A 17,146-nucleotide genomic window follows, 5' to 3' on the forward strand; every position below is an offset into this window, starting at 1 on the left:
CCGCTCTAAGGGGGAGCCTTTAGAGCATTAAAAATAATTAAAAATATTTTTTTTTTTAATGGGGAAATCCCCATTAAAAAGGGTTCATGGATGGGCTGGGGGTTCATGCTCTGTGCAAAGCCCCTCACTCACTTTTTTGGGGGAAAAAAGGGGGGATTTGCCCAATTTGCTCCAAAAAGTGGTGCCAGCGACAGCTCCCAAGCTACAGCACTAAACTTTCCATTGAAGACACGAAACTCCACCAAACGCTACGATAAACGATGTCAAACAAAAATCTCAAATAAAATTATGGCATAATATATGTGGAAAGCACCTGAAATACATTCAAATTTCATCTTTGTAACAGCTTCAAGTTTATTTCTCCTTTTATTTCTTCCTTTCTTCACCCCCTTTGGAAGCAAATGCAGGAGGCAGCTTTGTCCCAGGTGGGAAAACTCTTTTAAAAAATCTCCTTTTTTTTCCTTTTCTGAGAAGATAAAAAGTGTTTTTAAAAAAAACATTCTTTAGGTTTTTTTTTTTTCTGAGGTAATTCTTTTCCTGAGTAGTTAAAAAAGAAAACAAACAAACAAAAACAAAAACACTACAGACCTTACAAAAATAAAAACCCAAGTCTAGGATATTCAACAATCTCTCTACAGCATTTTACTCCAAAACCTCCTGGTTTTGGGGTGTAACCCCCTGGTTTTGGGGTGTAACACATTGGTTTGGGGTGCAAGCCCTGGTTTGGGGTGAAATTCCCTGGTTTTGGGGTGAAATTCCCTGGATTTGGGGTGACATTCCCTGGATTTTGGGCATCTCCCCAGCTCCCCCTTTCCCTGATCAAGGTGAGAAGGGGCTCCGAGGACACCCGAGGTATTTCTGTTGGGAATAATAAAATCAATTTACAAAAACAAATGGCAATAAAGCTTTTGGGGTGGACGGGGAGCTCCTGAAGGCGCTGCCGGATCCTCCAGCCCCGCTGCAGGGGCGGGAGAACAATCCAGAACAATAAATAGCTTATCCTGAGTGGGGGGCGAGGCTGCCCTGTGGGGGAAATCCTGGGGGTCCCAAAGGGGAAGGGTGGGGATGAGAGGGGGGGTCCAACCCCACGGAGAGAGCCAGAGCCCACAGGGACCCCAATCCGTGCCCCAAATCTGTCCCCGTGGCTTTGGGGTCTGTCCCCCTGACCCTGGGGTTCATCCCTGTGGTCTTGGGGGTCCATCCCTCTGACCTTGGGGTTCATCCTTGTGGCCATAGGGTCTGTCCCCATGGCCTTGAGGTCCATCCCATGGCTTTGGGGTCTGTCCCCATGGCCTTGGGATCTGTCCCCATGGCCTTGGGCTCTGTCCCCATGGCCTTGAGGTTCATCCCATGGCTTTGGGGTCCGTCCTTGTGGCTTTGGGGTCCATCCCTGTGGCCTTGGGGTCTGTCCCACAGCCTTGGGGTCCATTCCATGCCTTTGGGGTCTGTCCCTGTGGCTTTGGGGTCTGTCCCTGTGGCTTTGGGGTCTGTCCCTGTGGCTTTGGGGTCTGTCTCCATGGCCTTAGGTCCATCCCTGCAGCTTTGGGGTCCATCCCTGTGGTCTTGGGGTCTGTCCCTGCAGCTTTGGGGTCTGCCCCCTGACTTTGGGGTCTGTCCCCACAGCCTTAGGGTCCAACCCCGTGGCCTTGGGGTCCATCCCCACAGCCCCAGGGTCCATCCCTGCAGCTTTGGGGTCTGTCCCTGTGGCCTCAGGGTCTGTCCCCACAGCCTCAGGGTCCGACCCTCTGACCTTGGGGTCCATCCCTGTGGCCTTGGGGTCCATTGCTGTGGCCTTGAAGTCTGTCCCTGCAGCTTTGGGGTCTGTCCCTGTGGCCTTGGGGTCCATCCCCACAGCCCCAGGGTCCATCCCTGCAGATCTGGGGTCCATCCCTGCAGCCTTGGGGTCTGTCCCTGTGGCCTTGGGGTCTGTCCCACAGACTTGGGGTCCATCCCATGCCTTTGGGGTCTGTCCCTGTGGCCTTGGGGTCTGTCTCCATGGCCTTAGGTCCATCCCTGCAGCTTTGGGGTCCATCCCTGTGGCCTTGGGGTCTGCCCTTGAAGCCTTGGGGTCCATCCCTGTGGCCGTGGGGTCCATTGCTGTGGCCTTGAAGTCTGTCCCTGCAGCTCTGGGCTCCACCCCCACAGCCTCAGGGTCCAACCCTCTGACCTTGGGGGTCCATCTCCACAGCCCCAGGGTCCATCCCTGCAGATCTGGGGTCCATCCCTGCAGCCTTGGGGTCCATCCCTGCAGCTTTGGGGTCCATCCCTGCAGCTTTGGGGTCCATCCCTGCAGCCTTGGGGTCCATCCCTGCAACTCCGGGCTCCACCCCCACAGCCCCAGGGTCCGACCCCATCAGTGCCTGGTGCCGTACATCTTATCCCACTCGAGGAACAAGTCCAGCTCCTTCTGGGTCAGGGCAGGCCGCACCTTGCACAGGGCCTTCTCCAGCTCCTGGTAGGAGGCCGTGGGCCCGGGCAGGGCGCGGCGCGCGGCGGCCCCGGCGTGCTGGCACAGCCGCAGCAGCTCGGCCGCCGAGAAGCTCTCGGTGCGCTGCGCCAGGGCCGCCAGCTCGCGCTCGCTCAGGCAGCAGCTGTGGCGCGCCAGGGCCTGGCGCAGGATGTGGCGCCGCGCCTCGCCGTCCGGCGGCGCCACGTAGAGCCGCGTGCCGAAGCGCCGGTGCGACGCCTCGTCCATGCTGCCGGGCCGCGCCGTGGTGCCGATGACCACCACGCCGTGCTCCGATGAGGTAGCCACGTTGTCCAGGTAGGAGAGCAGCTGCGATTTGAGGTTGCCGGCCTGGCCGCCGTCCTCGCCCGCCCGCGCCGCCAGCAGGGACTCGGCCTCGGTGATGAGCACCACGGAGGGCTGCCGGCAGCTGGCCACGAAGAACACGGTCTGGAGGATCTTGTCGGCCTCGGCCTTCCAGGTGGACAGCAGCGCGGTGCCGCTGAGCCGCAGCAGCGTGGAGCCCAGCTGCGTGGAGATGCAGCGGCTCAGCAGCGCCTTGCCGGTGCCGCGGGGCCCGAAGAGCAGCAGGGTCCGCAGCGGGTGGCTGGCGCCGCCGCAGGAGCCGGGCCGCAGGATGGGCCACAGCAGCTCCTCCTCGATGGCCGCCTTCACCGACACCTGCCCGGCAACGTCCGACCACTGCACCGGCGGGCCCCGCTCCACCACCTTGCTGTTGACCAGCTCCAGGAGCAGCGGGTCGATGTTCTTGGGCTGCTCCTCCAGCGCGGAGCCGCCCAACGCCAGCGCCTTGGGGGGCAGCCGCAGCGGGAAGGGCGGTCCCGGCTCGGCCGCCCGCTCCCCGTTGGCGAGGGGGGGGCTGAACTTCTCGAAGGGCTCTGCCGGCCGCAGGGGGGTGTCCCTGGCACCGTAGGATGGCGACACCATCCCCTTCATCTGCTGCCCGCCGTACTTGTGCTCTTCGGCGCTCCCGGCTCCCGCCGGCCGCTTCCCGGGCTTGAAGGGCACCTGTGGGGACTCGCCGCTGCTGCTGAAGCCGTTGCCCCGGCACTCGCCGTTGTCCGACAGGGGGTAGGGGGACTTTGGCTGCTCGTAGCTGTATTTCCTGTACCTGCCCTCGCCGTCGTCCTCCCCGCCGATGTCGAACGCCTTCCTCTTCAGCGTGCCCGCCGCCTCGGTGCCCAGGGGCGGCACGGCCAGGGCGCCCAGCCCAGCGCCCTGGTAGCCGTAGGCAGGGACCCCCGGCGGGCGGGCGGAGGGCGGCGGGGCCGGGATGGGCGTGGGCGCGGCGATGCCCGAGGGCAGGTAGGAGGCGGAGGGGTGGGGCGGGTGGATGCCCCCGTAGGCCGGCTGGGGCGGGTAGCTGCTGCTGGCATAGTTGTACATGGGGCCCGAGGAGCCGTAGCCTGGCACCAGGGCGGGCGAGGGGTGCGGAGGCTGCAGGAGCCCTGAGCTGTGGAGGCCGGGAGGGTGCGGCGGGGGCAGCGCTGCCGCTGGCTGGGCGCAGTAGCCGGAGGGCAGGTAGGTGCCCCCATAGCCCGAGGGGTACTCCTGGGACGCCCCGAGCGCCCCGGAGCCCGCGGCAGCCGCCCCGCAGGAGTTGCCGGGGTACACGGGGTCGCTGAGGTTCGCCGGCACCACCGGGGAGCCCCCCAGGCCGATGGCCCCGCTGCCGGCAGGGACGGCAGGCGGCACCACGCCCTTGGCACCAGCCAGGCCGTCGTGGATGGGCGTCAGCGGGTAGGTGCCATCCGAGGCGTGCGCCCCCGGCCACGGCTCCCCGTCGCCCTTCTGCCCGTTAACGGGCCCGAAGGCGCCATCCCCGTAGGCGCCGAGCGCCGGGCGCTCGTAGGGCGCGTCCAGCACCCCCGAGTACTTCTCGGCGTACCTCTTGAGCAGGTTGGAGGCCGTCAGCGCCGAGATGTCGTCGTTGGCCCAGGCGTAGTTGAAGCGCTGGCGGGCGCTGGGGTACAGCTCGGTCTTGTGGGCCGGCGAGGAGGTCGTGGAGGAGACGTCCAGGTGCTGCTCCGGCCACTGGTTCAGGGACTGGGCATGCTCTGGTGACCAGTGCATCTTCGACAGACCTGTGGGCACGGGACAGCGCAGGTGAGAGCAGGGCAACGGGAGCTGGGCATGGAGCGGCCCCAAATCCCCCTGTCCTCACCCCACCACACCCCCGGGCTGGGAACACCTGCTCCAGCTCACTCTGATATCCACACCATCATCAGCAAGGACCTTCGAGATCACAGTCCAATAAATAATCTCATTGTGCAGAGTGGCCTGAGGGCTGCGGGCAGGGAGGGAGTGGGACACAAAGACCCCCCAGTACCCCCCAAATTATTGTTGTCACCAATAATGAAGGGATGAAACCATCGTCAGGCTAAGAAGGATTTGTCAAAGTGCTCCTGATGGATAAAGGCACAGAGGATCCTCCTGGAGTTGCCCAGGAGCTCTAAAGGGAAAAATGAGCATTTGGCTGGTTCTGTGATGAATAAGAATGATGATTCACGCGATGAATAAGGCATTTTCCTTAATATTTTAATTTTTTAAAGGAATTTAAACACTGGGAGTTTCCATCCTCGCTCAGCGGGTGCAGAGTGCTGCTGCTGCCTCTGTCCCCCAGAAATGTCAGGCTGCAAGTGCTCAGGGATTTGGGGACACCAGGAGAGCTGTGTGACCACTCCTGGCCAGCAAATCCCAGGGGCATTCCCAGGCTTTTGGGACAGGGACAGTGATGAACCCCACTGCTAAAACATCATCCAGAGGTGGGCCCAGGGATGGAATTGCTTCTCCAAAAGCTGGAGGAGGCTGTGGTTGGAAGCCCACCACAAGGGCACAGCTCCTCCAGCCCCATTCCCAGTCCTGGATCACTCGGAGGAATGCACAGGCACAAGGCGCCAACAACCCCCTTGAAAGACTGAGAAGAAAAAAAAACCCCAAATCCATGAAAAAAGCTGGAAAACGCAGCGAGGGGGAGGGCGGCGGGCAGGGAGGAGTTGTCAGGGCTGAAATGGGACGTGAATGAGCGGCGGAGCGGGACAGATGTTTCAATGCTCCCCTTGGCAGTGTGAGAAAATTACTGTCCAGTGACCAAATGGCCGGGCCGGTTCCCACCCTCGCTGCTGCCCATTATCCCCAGCACAAGACAAAGGCGGCCAGGGGGGCTGGGCAGGGAGAATCCCATTGTTCCCGCCCGCCCTAATTATGGAAATCTTGTTAATCTATTCAGCAGCGAGTCTGAACTGGGCTTTTGTTCGGGGGTTTGGAGCGGGCGCACCGCTGAGGGTGTCCAACGGCTCAGCGTGGGGATGGGATGGGATGGGGATGGGATGGGATGGGGATGGGATGGGATGGGATGGGGATGGGATGGGGATGGGATGGGGATGGGATGGGGATGGGATGGGGATGGGGATGGGATGGGATGGGGATGGGGATGGGGATGGGATGGGATGGGATGGGATGGGATGGGATGGGATGGGGATGGGATTGGGATGGGGATGGGGATGGGATGGGATGGGATGGGATGGGATGGGATGGGATGGGATGGGATGGGATGGGATGGGGATGGGGATGGGGATGGGGATGGGATGGGATGGGATGGGATGGGGATGGGATGGGATGGGATGGGGATGGGGATGGGGATGGGATGGGATGGGATGGGATGGGATGGGATGGGATGGGATGGGATGGGATGGGATGGGATGGGGATGGGGATGGGATGGGATGGGATGGGATGGGATGGGATGGGATGGGATGGGATGGGGATGGGGATGGGATGCAGATGGCTGTGATGACCCCACACCCCTGGGGGGATCAAGAGGAGACTCCAATGGGTTTGGAGGGTAAAAAAGCAGAGAAGAGCAAACACATCCAGGCTGAGGATAAACTAAAGCTGGGGTTTAAACGCAGTCGAATTCACATCCAGGCTGAGGATGAACTAAAGCTGGGGTTTACATTCAAATTCACATCCAGGCTGAGGATGCACTGAAGGTGGGGTTTACATTCAGACAAATTCCCCTGAGCCCCAGGAAGAGGGGCTGGCTCATGCAGGGAGCGATCCAGATGGGTCTCATCCCTTTGGGCTGTCCATGTCCAAGGAGCATCTCTGGAGCATTCCCGAGGAGCATCTCAACCCTTGGGTGCCAGGCTGAGCTGCCAAGCCAGAGCTCTGGGGTCATCCAGGGTGCATGGTCATCCACAGCTTCATGGTCATCCACAGCTCTGTGATCATCCACAGCTTCATGGTGATCCAGGGTCCATGGTCATCCACAGCTTCATGGGCATCCACAGCTGCCCTCAGCCTTGGTCCAAGGGTCCAGGGTCCATGGTCATCCATGGCTCTGGTCATCTGCCGCTCTGTGGTCATCCAGGCTCTGTGGTCATCAGTTTGGCCTCTGCTGGCTCCTCCTCTGCTGAGCTGCCAGTTTGGAGGATTCAGGATTTTCCCAAAACCCACTGAGCACAGAATCACCGAATCACCAAATCCCAGAATCACTGAATGGCACAATCCCAGAATGACCAGGTTGGAAGAGACCTTCAGGACCATCGAGTCCAACCCAGCCCCAACAGCCCAGCTGAACCCCGGCCCCCAGTGCCACATCCAGGCTTTGTTAAACACACCCAGGGATGGGGACTGGGCAGCCCTTCCAGAACTTCATCACTTTTTCAGCGAAATCTTCCTCTCAATATCCAACTGAAGCTTCCCGTGGTGCAGCTTAAGGCTGTGTCCTGTTGTTCTGTTAAATGAAACCCCAGAGGGGTCACAATTCACCTGTGACACCGGGGATGGCACACCTGACTGTGACACCGGGGATGGCACAACCTGACTGTGACACCAGGGATGTCACACCTGACTGACACCAGGGATGTCACACCCCACCTGTGACACTGGGGGTGTCACACCTGACCATGACACCTGAGATATCACAACCTGACTGACACCAGGGATGTCACAACCTGACACTGGGGGTGTCACAACCTGACCATGACACCTGAGATATCACAACCTGACCATGACACCAGGGATGTCACACCCCACCTGTGACACTGGGGGTGTCACACCTGACCATGACACCAGGGCTATCACAACCTGAGCATGACACCAGGGATGTCACAACCCACCTGTGACACTGAGGATGTCACACCTGACCATGACACCAAAGATGTCACAACCTGACTGTGACACCAGGACTGTCACAACCCACCTGTGACACTGAGGATGTCACACCTGACCATGACACCAGAGATATCACAACCCACCCATGACACCAGGATGTCTCACCTGACTGACACCAGGTATGTCACAACCTGACACTGGGGGTGTCACAACCTCACCATGACACCTGAGATATCACAGCCCACCTGTGACACCAGGGATGTCACACCTGAGCATGACACCAAAGATGTCACAACCTCACCATGACACCAGGGATGTCACAACCTGATCATGACACCAGGGATATCACAACCCACCCGTGACACCAGGGATGTCACACCTGACTGTGACACCAGGGATGTCACAACCCACCCATGACACCAGGGATGTCACAATCTGACACCAGGGATGTCACACCTGACCAAGACACCTGAGATATCACAACCCACCTGTGACACTGGGGATGTCACACCTGACCATGACACCAGAGATATCACAACCCACCCATGACACCAGGATGTCACAACCTGACTGACACCAGGGATGTCACAACCTGACACTGGGGGTGTCACAACCTCACCATGACATCTGAGATATCACAACCTGATCATGACACCAGGGATATCACAACCCACCTGTGACACTCAGGATGTCACACCTGACCATGACACCAGGACTGTAACAACCGGACTGACACCAGGGATGTCACACCTGACCATGACACCAAGGATGTCACAACCCACCCATGACACCAGGGATATCACAGCCCACCTGTGACACCAAGGATGTCCCACCTGACCATGACACCAGGGATGTCACACCTGACTGTGACACCAGGGATGTCACACCTGACCATGACACCAGGGATGTCACACCTGACTGTGACACCAGGGATGTCACAACCCACCTGTGACACTGAGGATGTCACAGCCCACCCATGACACCAAGGATGTCACACCCCACCGGTGTCACCACAGCCCCAGCCAGGGCTGTGAGGTTCCACCCCAGCCCATCTGGGCAGGGTTCTTTGGCAATCACGGAATTTTCCCCGGATTTCTGTGTTTGGAGCCGCGGTGACACCCCGGGGTGGCACTGCCAGCAGGGCACCCGTGGCACAGGGCTCTGCTGTGCCCATGCCGGGCTCCATGGTCACTCGGAGATCATGGGCAGAGCAGCTGGACGGCAGCGAGTGACCGCGGGGCCGCTGTCCATCTGTCCTTCCTGCAGCAGCTGGGCCCGGCCCATCTGTCACTGCTGGACAGACCCCCACAGGCTGGGAAAGGATCCACGGCCTGGGAATGGGGAAAAATCCGGGGGCTGGTAACGAGGAGGGGGGGCAAGAAATGCATTGGAGGAGTTTTGGTCTAGAGTTCAACAGAAGGAAGGTGGGAGAAAAATAAAATGGAATAAAATAAAATATAAAATAAAATATAATATAAAATAAAATATTTTTATATTGATATAATACAGTATATATAATATATATACTATTATGAGTATAAATACTATTTCTATATATAAATATATAGAGATAGTTTATATAAAAACATACATAAACTATTTTTATATATTTATATATAGTATATATAAATATATATAGCTTATATATATTTTTATATAAACTATTTTTATATAAAAATATATATACTGTATATATTAGTATAAATAGTATATATATAGCGTAAATATATATAAATAGTATATTAGTATAAATATATTTACACTATTTATGAGTGTAAATATAATATACATTATAGTACATTATATATACATTGTAAAGATAAAGATTATTATTGATCAGCCTTCTGTGGATCAGAACTCTGCTAATTATTCTAATTACGCTAATTATTCTTAATTATTCTGTGAATCGTGGAGTCTGTGCTAATTATTACCCGGCCATTATTACCTATGCTATTATTATTATTAAATAATTCTTGTCTTGCTGCACCCTTTGTTGTGAACATGTAGAATGTGTTATGGAGGTTTGTTTACCAAAGGGTGGCTTCTTAATTAACCAATGATGGTGTTTTAATTAAAGGAGCAAGCAGTTTAATCTGTAGGGGACTAAGATATTAAAAAGCAATGGGTTAATAAAATATTATATTTTGATATATTGATATAATATAGTATATATATAATACATACTATAATATATTGTAAAGATAAAGATAAAGATTAAGATAAAGATTATTATTGATCAGCCTTCTGTGGATCAGAAGTCTGCTAATTATTCTAATTACGCTAATTAGTCTTAATTATTCAGTGAATCATGGAATCTATGCTAATTATTACCTGGCCAGGGGTTTGCTGTATCAATAAAATGCTCTGCAGATTCTCTGCAAAAGGAGGAAAAGGATGTTTTGGTGCGAGGGATGCACAAAAAGTGTCCAAAAAGGTCCCTGGGAAATGGGGAGATTTGGTGCCTTGGGAATCCAGATTTTATATTTTTAATATTTTTAATATATTTGGGATCCTGCAGCTCTTTAGGGCAGAACTCTGAACCTCCATGTGCAGTGTGAGCTGCTGCCGTCACGTTTTGGGCAGACACAACAATTCCTGTCCAGGCTGGGGATCAAGGACACCTCAGTGCCTCGAAAAAATGTGAACAAAAGTAATTTGGAGGCAGAAAACTTGGGGTAAATTCCTTCATTACCTGAGGCTGTAATTGGAATATTAACCCCCAATATCCAAATGGCTCAAACTTACAAAAATGTGAAAACCCATGACGCGTTGTCAATTTTTTGGGGTTTTGTCCGCCCAAAATCTACCTGAAATCCCTTCAATAAATATAAATAAACCTGGGGAGGGCACCCCCAAACTGGGGAGGGCACCCCAACCCAGAGAGGGCATCCCCAAACTGGACAGGGCACCCCAGACTGGACAGGGCACCCCAAACTGGACAGGGCACCCCAGACTGGGGAGGGCACCCCAAACTGGAGAGGGCACCCCCAAACTGGAAGGGGCACCCCCAAACTGGACAGGGCACCCCCAAACTGGACAGGGCACCCCCAAACTGGAGGGGGCATCCCCAAACTGGGGAGGGCATCCCCAAACTGGAGAGGGCACCCCCAAACTGGTTTTGTCATCCCAGCCTGGGAGGAGATCCCAGGATCTCAACCCAGGGAGGAAATCTCAACGTCCTGACCAGGGAGAAAACTTCCACATCTGGATCCAGGGAGGACAGCCCAACATCTGGAACCAAAGAGGACAGCCCAACATCTGGATCCAGAGCAGAAACCCCAGCATCCTGACCAGGGAGGAAACCTCCACATCTGGATCCAGGGAGGTCAACCCAACATCTGGAACCAGGGTGGAAATCTCAGCATCCTGACCAGGGAAGGAACCTCCACATCTGGATCCAGGCAGGACAGCCCAACATCTGGATCCAGAGCAGAAACCCTAACATCCTGACCAGGGAGGAAACCTCCACATCTGGATCCAGGGTGCAAATCTCAGCATCCTGACCAGGGAAGGAACCTCCACATCTGGATCCAAGGAGGACAGCCCAACATCTGGAACCAGGTGGAAATCTCAGCATCCTGACCAGGGAGGAGACCCAAACACCCTGACCAGGGAGGAAACCTCCACATTTGGATCCAGGGTGGAAATCTCAGCATCCTGACCAGGGAAGGAACCTCCACATCTGGATCCAGGCAGGACAGCCCAACATCTGGATCCAGGGTGGGAACCTCCCCATCTGGACCCAGGCAGGACACCCCAGCGCCCACCCTGGGGACGAAGGGTTGGCATCCTGCCCACAGAGCACACTCGGACATTCCACCTGCACAGGACACCCCAAAATGCTGCCCCAGGGTCACCCCCCAGCCCCAGGGCATCACCACCAGCACGCTGGCACCACCAGAATCAACCAAACATTTCTGCTTTGCCCTCCTCAAGGAGGAAAAACCTTCCTTGGCATCCTCCAGCTCTCTCTCAGGGCCTTTATCAGGGCCACCATAAAGATCTGGGGCTGCTGATAAGAGACCCAGGCAGGCCCTGGGCCATGGGGACAAGTGAAGTGACCTCAACTCCAGCTGGGACACGAGGCCAGGGGAGGTTTTACAGCACCCTCAGCTGTAAAATAAATATAAATATAAATATAAATATAAATATAAATATAAATATAAATATAAATATAAATATAAATATAAATATAAATATAAATATAAATATAAATATAAATATAAATAGAAATAGAAATATAAATATAAATATAAATATAAATATAAATATAAATATAAATATAAATATAAACAAACTTTGCTGTGAGAGCTGAGCTCCACAGACTCACAGCACCTCCAGCTCCTGCAGCCCCAGCACCCTGTGCACATCAAGGACGGCATTTCTGGGGCAGGGAAAGATCCAGGATCCCACTCAGGACTCTGAAGAAAGGAGAGAATCCCCCATGACACGACCAAGCCAATTCCAAAGGGAAAAACCAACATTCCAGGAGTTGTGGCAACCAACTCACATTGGGGATAAACTGGTTTATATAGGAATAGGGAGAGCTTTATTCCCTGATCCAGAATGGGAACTTTCCTGAGGACGATGGAGTGACACCATGGCCTCTCTGTTTTCACCCCAAAAACCCCAAACTCTTTAGGATTTTCTCCTCCTGTGGCTGCTGGGAGTGGAGGTTGGATGTGGGGAGAGGGCTCAGAACCTTATGCAGGTTTTGCAGGTGCTCTGGGAGCCGAGGTTTGGTAAAAGCACAGCCCCTGCCTGGGTCAGGCCATGAGAAAGGCAAAGCACCCTCAGCCAGAGCCCGGCTATCAAACAGAGAACAGAGAGGGAGCTGCAGCAGGTGGGAGCTCATCCCCAACCGAATCCCACATCCCACAGCACCCAGGGACAACACTGGGAGATTCCTCAGCGTTCATTCCACGTTTTCCCTGGAAATTAAGGAACTTTGACAGCACAACCAAAGCCAAGACGCTGCCAAAGCCCCAGGAGGGGAAAAAGGGCTGGGAAAGGGAAGGAGGGAGGAGAAAACACCGGCTCCAGATAAGCAATTGTTAACATGATCCATATGGTACACAACGCTCTGTTTAACCCAAATGATAATGGCAAAAGGGAAGAATGCAGCGGGGCCGGCGGGAGAACAAAGGAGAGCACAGAACCTTTCCCTGCTCCACGAATTCCCAAATGGGAGCTGAAACCTTTCCCTGCTCCAGGAATCCCAAATGCAGAGATGAAACCTTTCCCTATACCAGGAATTTCCAAATGCAGAGCAGAAACCTTTCCCTGCTCCAGGAATTCCCAAATAGAGGAGCTGAAACCTTTTCCTGCTCCAGGAATCCCAAATGGGAGAGCTGAAACCTTTCCCTGCTCCAGGAATTCCCAAATGGGAGCTGAAACCTTTCCCTGCTCCAGGAATTCCAATCTTTTCCTGCTCCAGGAATTCCCAAATGCAGAGCTGAAACCTTTCCCTACTCCAGGAATTCCCAAATGCAGAGCTGAAACCTTTCCCTGCTCCAGGAATTCCCAAATAGGAGAGCTGAAACCTTTCCCTGCTCCAGGAATTCCAATCTTTCCCTGCTCCAGAAATTCCCAAATAGAGGAGCTGAAACCTTTCCCTGCTCCAGGAATTCCAATCTTTCCCTGCTCCAGAAATTCCCAAATAGAGGAGCTGAAACCTTTCCCTGCTCCAGGAATTCCAATCTTTTCCTGCTCCAGGAATTCCCAAATGCAGAGCTGAAACCTTTCCCTACTCCAGGAATTCCCAAATGGAAGAACTGAAACCTTTCCCTGTTCCAGGAATTCCCAAATGGAAGAGCTGAAACCCTTCCCTGCTCCAGGAATTCCAATCTTATCCTGATCCAGGAATCCCAAATGGGAGAGCTGAAACCTTTCCCTGATCCACGAATTCCCAAATGGAAGAGCTGAAACCCTTCCCTGCTCCAGGAATTCCAACCCTTCCCTGCTCCAGGAATTCCCAAATGGGAGCTGAAACCTTTCCCTGATCCAGGAATTCCCAAATGGGAGAGCTGAAACCCTTCCCTACTCCAGGAATTTCCAAATGGTAGCTGAAACCTTTCCCTGCTCCACAAATTCCCAAATGCAGAGCAGAAACCTTTCCCTGCTCCAGGAATTCCCAAATAGAGGAGCTGAAACCCTTCCCTGCTCCAGGAATTCCCAAATGGGAGCTGAAACCTTTCCCTGCTTCAGGAATTCCCAAATGCAGAGCTGAAACCTTTCCCTGCTCCAGGAATTCCAATCTTTTCCTGCTCCAGGAATTTCCAAATGGAAGAGCTGAAACCTTTCCCTGCTCCAGAAATTCCCAAATAGAGGAGCTGAAACCTTTCCCTGCTCCACGAATTCCAATCTTTCCCTGCTCCAGGAATTCCCAAATGGGAGCTGAAACCTTTCCCTGCTCCAGGAATCCCAAATGGAAGAGCTGAAACCTTTCCCTGCTCCAGGAATCCCAAATGGGAGAGCTGAAACCTTTCCCTGCTCCAGGAATTCCAATCTTTTCCTGCTCCAGGAATTCCCAAATGCAGAGATGAAACCTTTCCCTGCTCCAGGAATTCCAATCTTTCCCTGCACCAGGAATTCCCAAATGGAAGAGCTGAAACCTTTCCCTGCTCCAGGAATTCCAATCTTTCCCTGCACCAGGAATTCCCAAATGGAAGAGCTGAAACCTTTCCCTGATCCAGGAATTCCCAAATGGAAGAGCTGAAACCTTTCCCTGCTCCAGGAATTCCCAAATGGGAGAGCTGAAACCTTTCCCTGCTCCAGGAATTCCCAAATGGGAGCTGAAACCTTTCCCTGCTCCAGGAATTCCATCTTTTCCTGATCCAGGAATTCCCAAATTCAGAGCTGAAACCCTTCCCTGCTCCAGGAATTCTGAGCTGCTGAACACAAATCCCTTCCCTGCTCCAGGAATTCCCAAATGGGAGCTGAAACCCTTCCCTGCTCCAGGAATTCCAAGCAGGGACAGCCAGAGGCTGTTTCCCCTTCCCTGCTCCAGAGGAATGAGGGGACAGAGCTGTGGCTGCTCCCCAATTCCCCACTCCAGGAATTGTGGGGACCCACCCGGTTCTCTCCTTCCCCTCCCCAAAACTGCCAAAACACAGAGCAGGGAGTCAAACCGCAGCTGTCAGCAATAAAATAAACATATCCGTGTTTATAACAATGATAAGTAATTAATATTTTCACAATGGGAATGAGAGCTGCGTGGACGCAAACACGGAGCCCGTTCCCCTGGGATGGGGGATGAATCCAGCCCGGGGTGTTTATGTTATTCCAGGATCCCGAGGCTTTCCAGGGAGCACAATACAGTACGTGCCATTCATTATCCCGGCAGTCCCCCAAGAGAAAATGTCAACACACTTCTGCTGGAGAGAGCTAAAACAAATGTTTAATGGCATAAACAACTGCCAGGCCTCGGCCCCCAGCGAAATGTTTAATTCAGAAGCACCTCGAGAGCAAACAGGCGCCGGAGCACCCACATGGGGAGGAACCTCATCAATTCCCATCAGGAAATTCATCCTGAGCCATCAGAGCGCCCCGCACCCTCCCCCAGAGCCGAATCCTCATCAAACACCCAATTCTGCCCAAAATTCTGCTCGATACACGAAATCTGTCACAAAACCAGGATGCGTTCAATGGTAATGGGATTTTTGGGATCCCGGAGTAAAACTAGGAGTGATGTGAAGCAGCACATGGCGCCTCCAAACCCAGAATTTAAACTGGAATACACAGCGTGAAGTGATTTTAAACCCTTCCTGATGGTTTTTTCCCTGAGTGAAAAAACTCCAACTTCCAAAAAAAAAAAAAAAAAAAAAAAGAGATAGGGGATTTAGGGATTTTAGGGGATTTCAGGCAAAGCTTCCATTTCAAAATCGCCTTCAGCTCCTCAATGCCGCGAGTGTTTTGAAGGCGAGCGCTCCGGCGTGCGCTTGACGTGCGGGAGCCGGCATTGTTCCAGGGGCGAGGGAGGGAGGAGGGATGGATGGATGATGGATGATGGATGGATGGATGGATGGATGGATGGATGGATGGATGGATGGACGGACGGACGGATGGATAATCCACAGCACCCTGCGCACCCTCTGGGCTTCATTTAGGGTCAGGCTCAGCATCAGCTCAGCCCCCGTGCCCCGGCTCCCCTCGCAGCCGACACCTCCCGCTCCCCGCATGTCACCCCCGCAGCTCCCGCACCTTTCTGGGGAAGCCGGCATGGAGGGAACGGCCCAAGGCCGAGGCAGCGGGGGCTGCCCCGTTCCCCGGCAGCGCTCGGGTTCCTCCCCGACCCCTCCGCGCTTTCCCCCCAAAGAGGCGGCGGCGGAGCGGGATCGGCGCCCCGGGGATGCTCGGCGGGGTCGCCCCGGATCCCTCCGGATCCCCCAGGATCCCCACTCACCTCCTCATGCCGGCGGGCCCTTAGCGCAGCCCGGGAGGCCGTGAGGGCGCCGCATCCTGCGCTGCCGCCCGGACAATGCGGGGCGGCGCGGCGGCCCCGGGCGGGCGGCGGGGGCTGGGGCCGGGCTGGGGCTGGGGCTGGGGCCGGGGCCGGGGCCGGGGCCGCGGCCAGGGCCTGGGCTGGGGCTGCCCCCCGCCTCCCGCCGCCCACCGCCCACAGCCCACAGCCCGCCCCCGAGGCGCGGCGGGGCGGAGCGGGGATGGCGAGGGGCGCGCTGCGCTCCGGCCCGAGGGGCAGCGGCCGGCAGAGATCCGGGCGGCTCTGAGCACCTCGGATCTGACCCGAGCATCCCAGAGCAACCCCCCCAGAGTCCCGGCAGCCGCGCAAGCCGAGCCCCTGCACCCCCGGATCCGTGTGCCCTAATCCTCAGCACCTCCGGATCCGTGTGCCTCAATCCCCTGCATGCCAGTATCCCGATATCCGTGTACCCCAATCCCCTGCACCTCCGGATCCGTGTGCCCCAATCCCCTGCACCCCAGAATCCGTGTGCCCCAATCCCCTGCGCCCCCGGATCCGTGTGCCCCAATCCTCTGCACCCCAGAATCCGTGTACCCCAATCCCCTGCATGCCAGTATCCCGATATCCGTGTACCCCAATCCCCTGCACCCCAGAATCCGTGTACCCCAATCCCCTGCATCCCACTATCCCGATATCCATGTACCCAAATCCCCTGGACCCCTGCACACCAGGATTCGAGTACCCCAATCCCCTGCACCCCAGGATCTGTGTACCCCAATCCCCTGCGCCCCGACACCTCTGGCCCTGCACCCCAAAAATCCCTGGCCCTGCACCCCAAAAATCCCTGATCCTGCACCCCAAATCCAGCCCCGAGGCTGCAGCCGAGCCCCATGGGGAGCCCTGCCCTGCTCGGGGCCTGCTCGGGCCGGGTCCTGCTCAGGCCCTGCTCGGGGCCTGGTCCTGCTCGGGGCCGGGTCTGGGCCCTGCTCGGGGCCGGGCCCTGCCCTGTCCGGGTCCGGTTCGGGGCCGGGGCCTGCTCGGGGCCTGGTCCTGTTCAGGCCGGGTCCTGCTTGAGTCTGGCCCCTGCTCGGGGCCGGGGCCTGCCCTGTCCGGGTCCTGCTCGGGGCCGGGGCCTGCTCTC

General features: G+C 55.5%; 1 protein-coding gene across 1 annotated transcript; it reads right to left on the minus strand.

Annotated features, from left to right (window-relative positions):
* Positions 1-399: 399 nt before the first annotated feature.
* Positions 400-16,348, minus strand: FIGNL2 (fidgetin like 2). Its single transcript, XM_074530707.1, has 3 exons — positions 15,988-16,348; positions 1,315-4,551; positions 400-1,252 (listed from the first exon to the last, which is right to left on the minus strand). The coding sequence occupies exon 2, from the start codon at positions 4,538-4,540 to the stop codon at positions 2,354-2,356; it is 2,187 nt and encodes a 728-aa protein (XP_074386808.1). The 5' UTR covers positions 4,541-4,551; positions 15,988-16,348; the 3' UTR covers positions 400-1,252; positions 1,315-2,353.
* Between the last annotated feature and the right edge of the window lie 798 nt (positions 16,349-17,146).

The sequence above is a fragment of the Zonotrichia albicollis genome, chromosome 33 (genome assembly GCF_047830755.1).
Source record: "Zonotrichia albicollis isolate bZonAlb1 chromosome 33, bZonAlb1.hap1, whole genome shotgun sequence".
Classification (NCBI taxonomy): domain Eukaryota; kingdom Metazoa; phylum Chordata; class Aves; order Passeriformes; family Passerellidae; genus Zonotrichia; species Zonotrichia albicollis.

Coding starts and splice junctions, on each gene's coding strand:
- FIGNL2 (XM_074530707.1), bottom strand. CDS start 4,540: ATGCACTGGTCACCAGAGCATGCCCAGTCCCTGAACCAGTGGCCGGAG.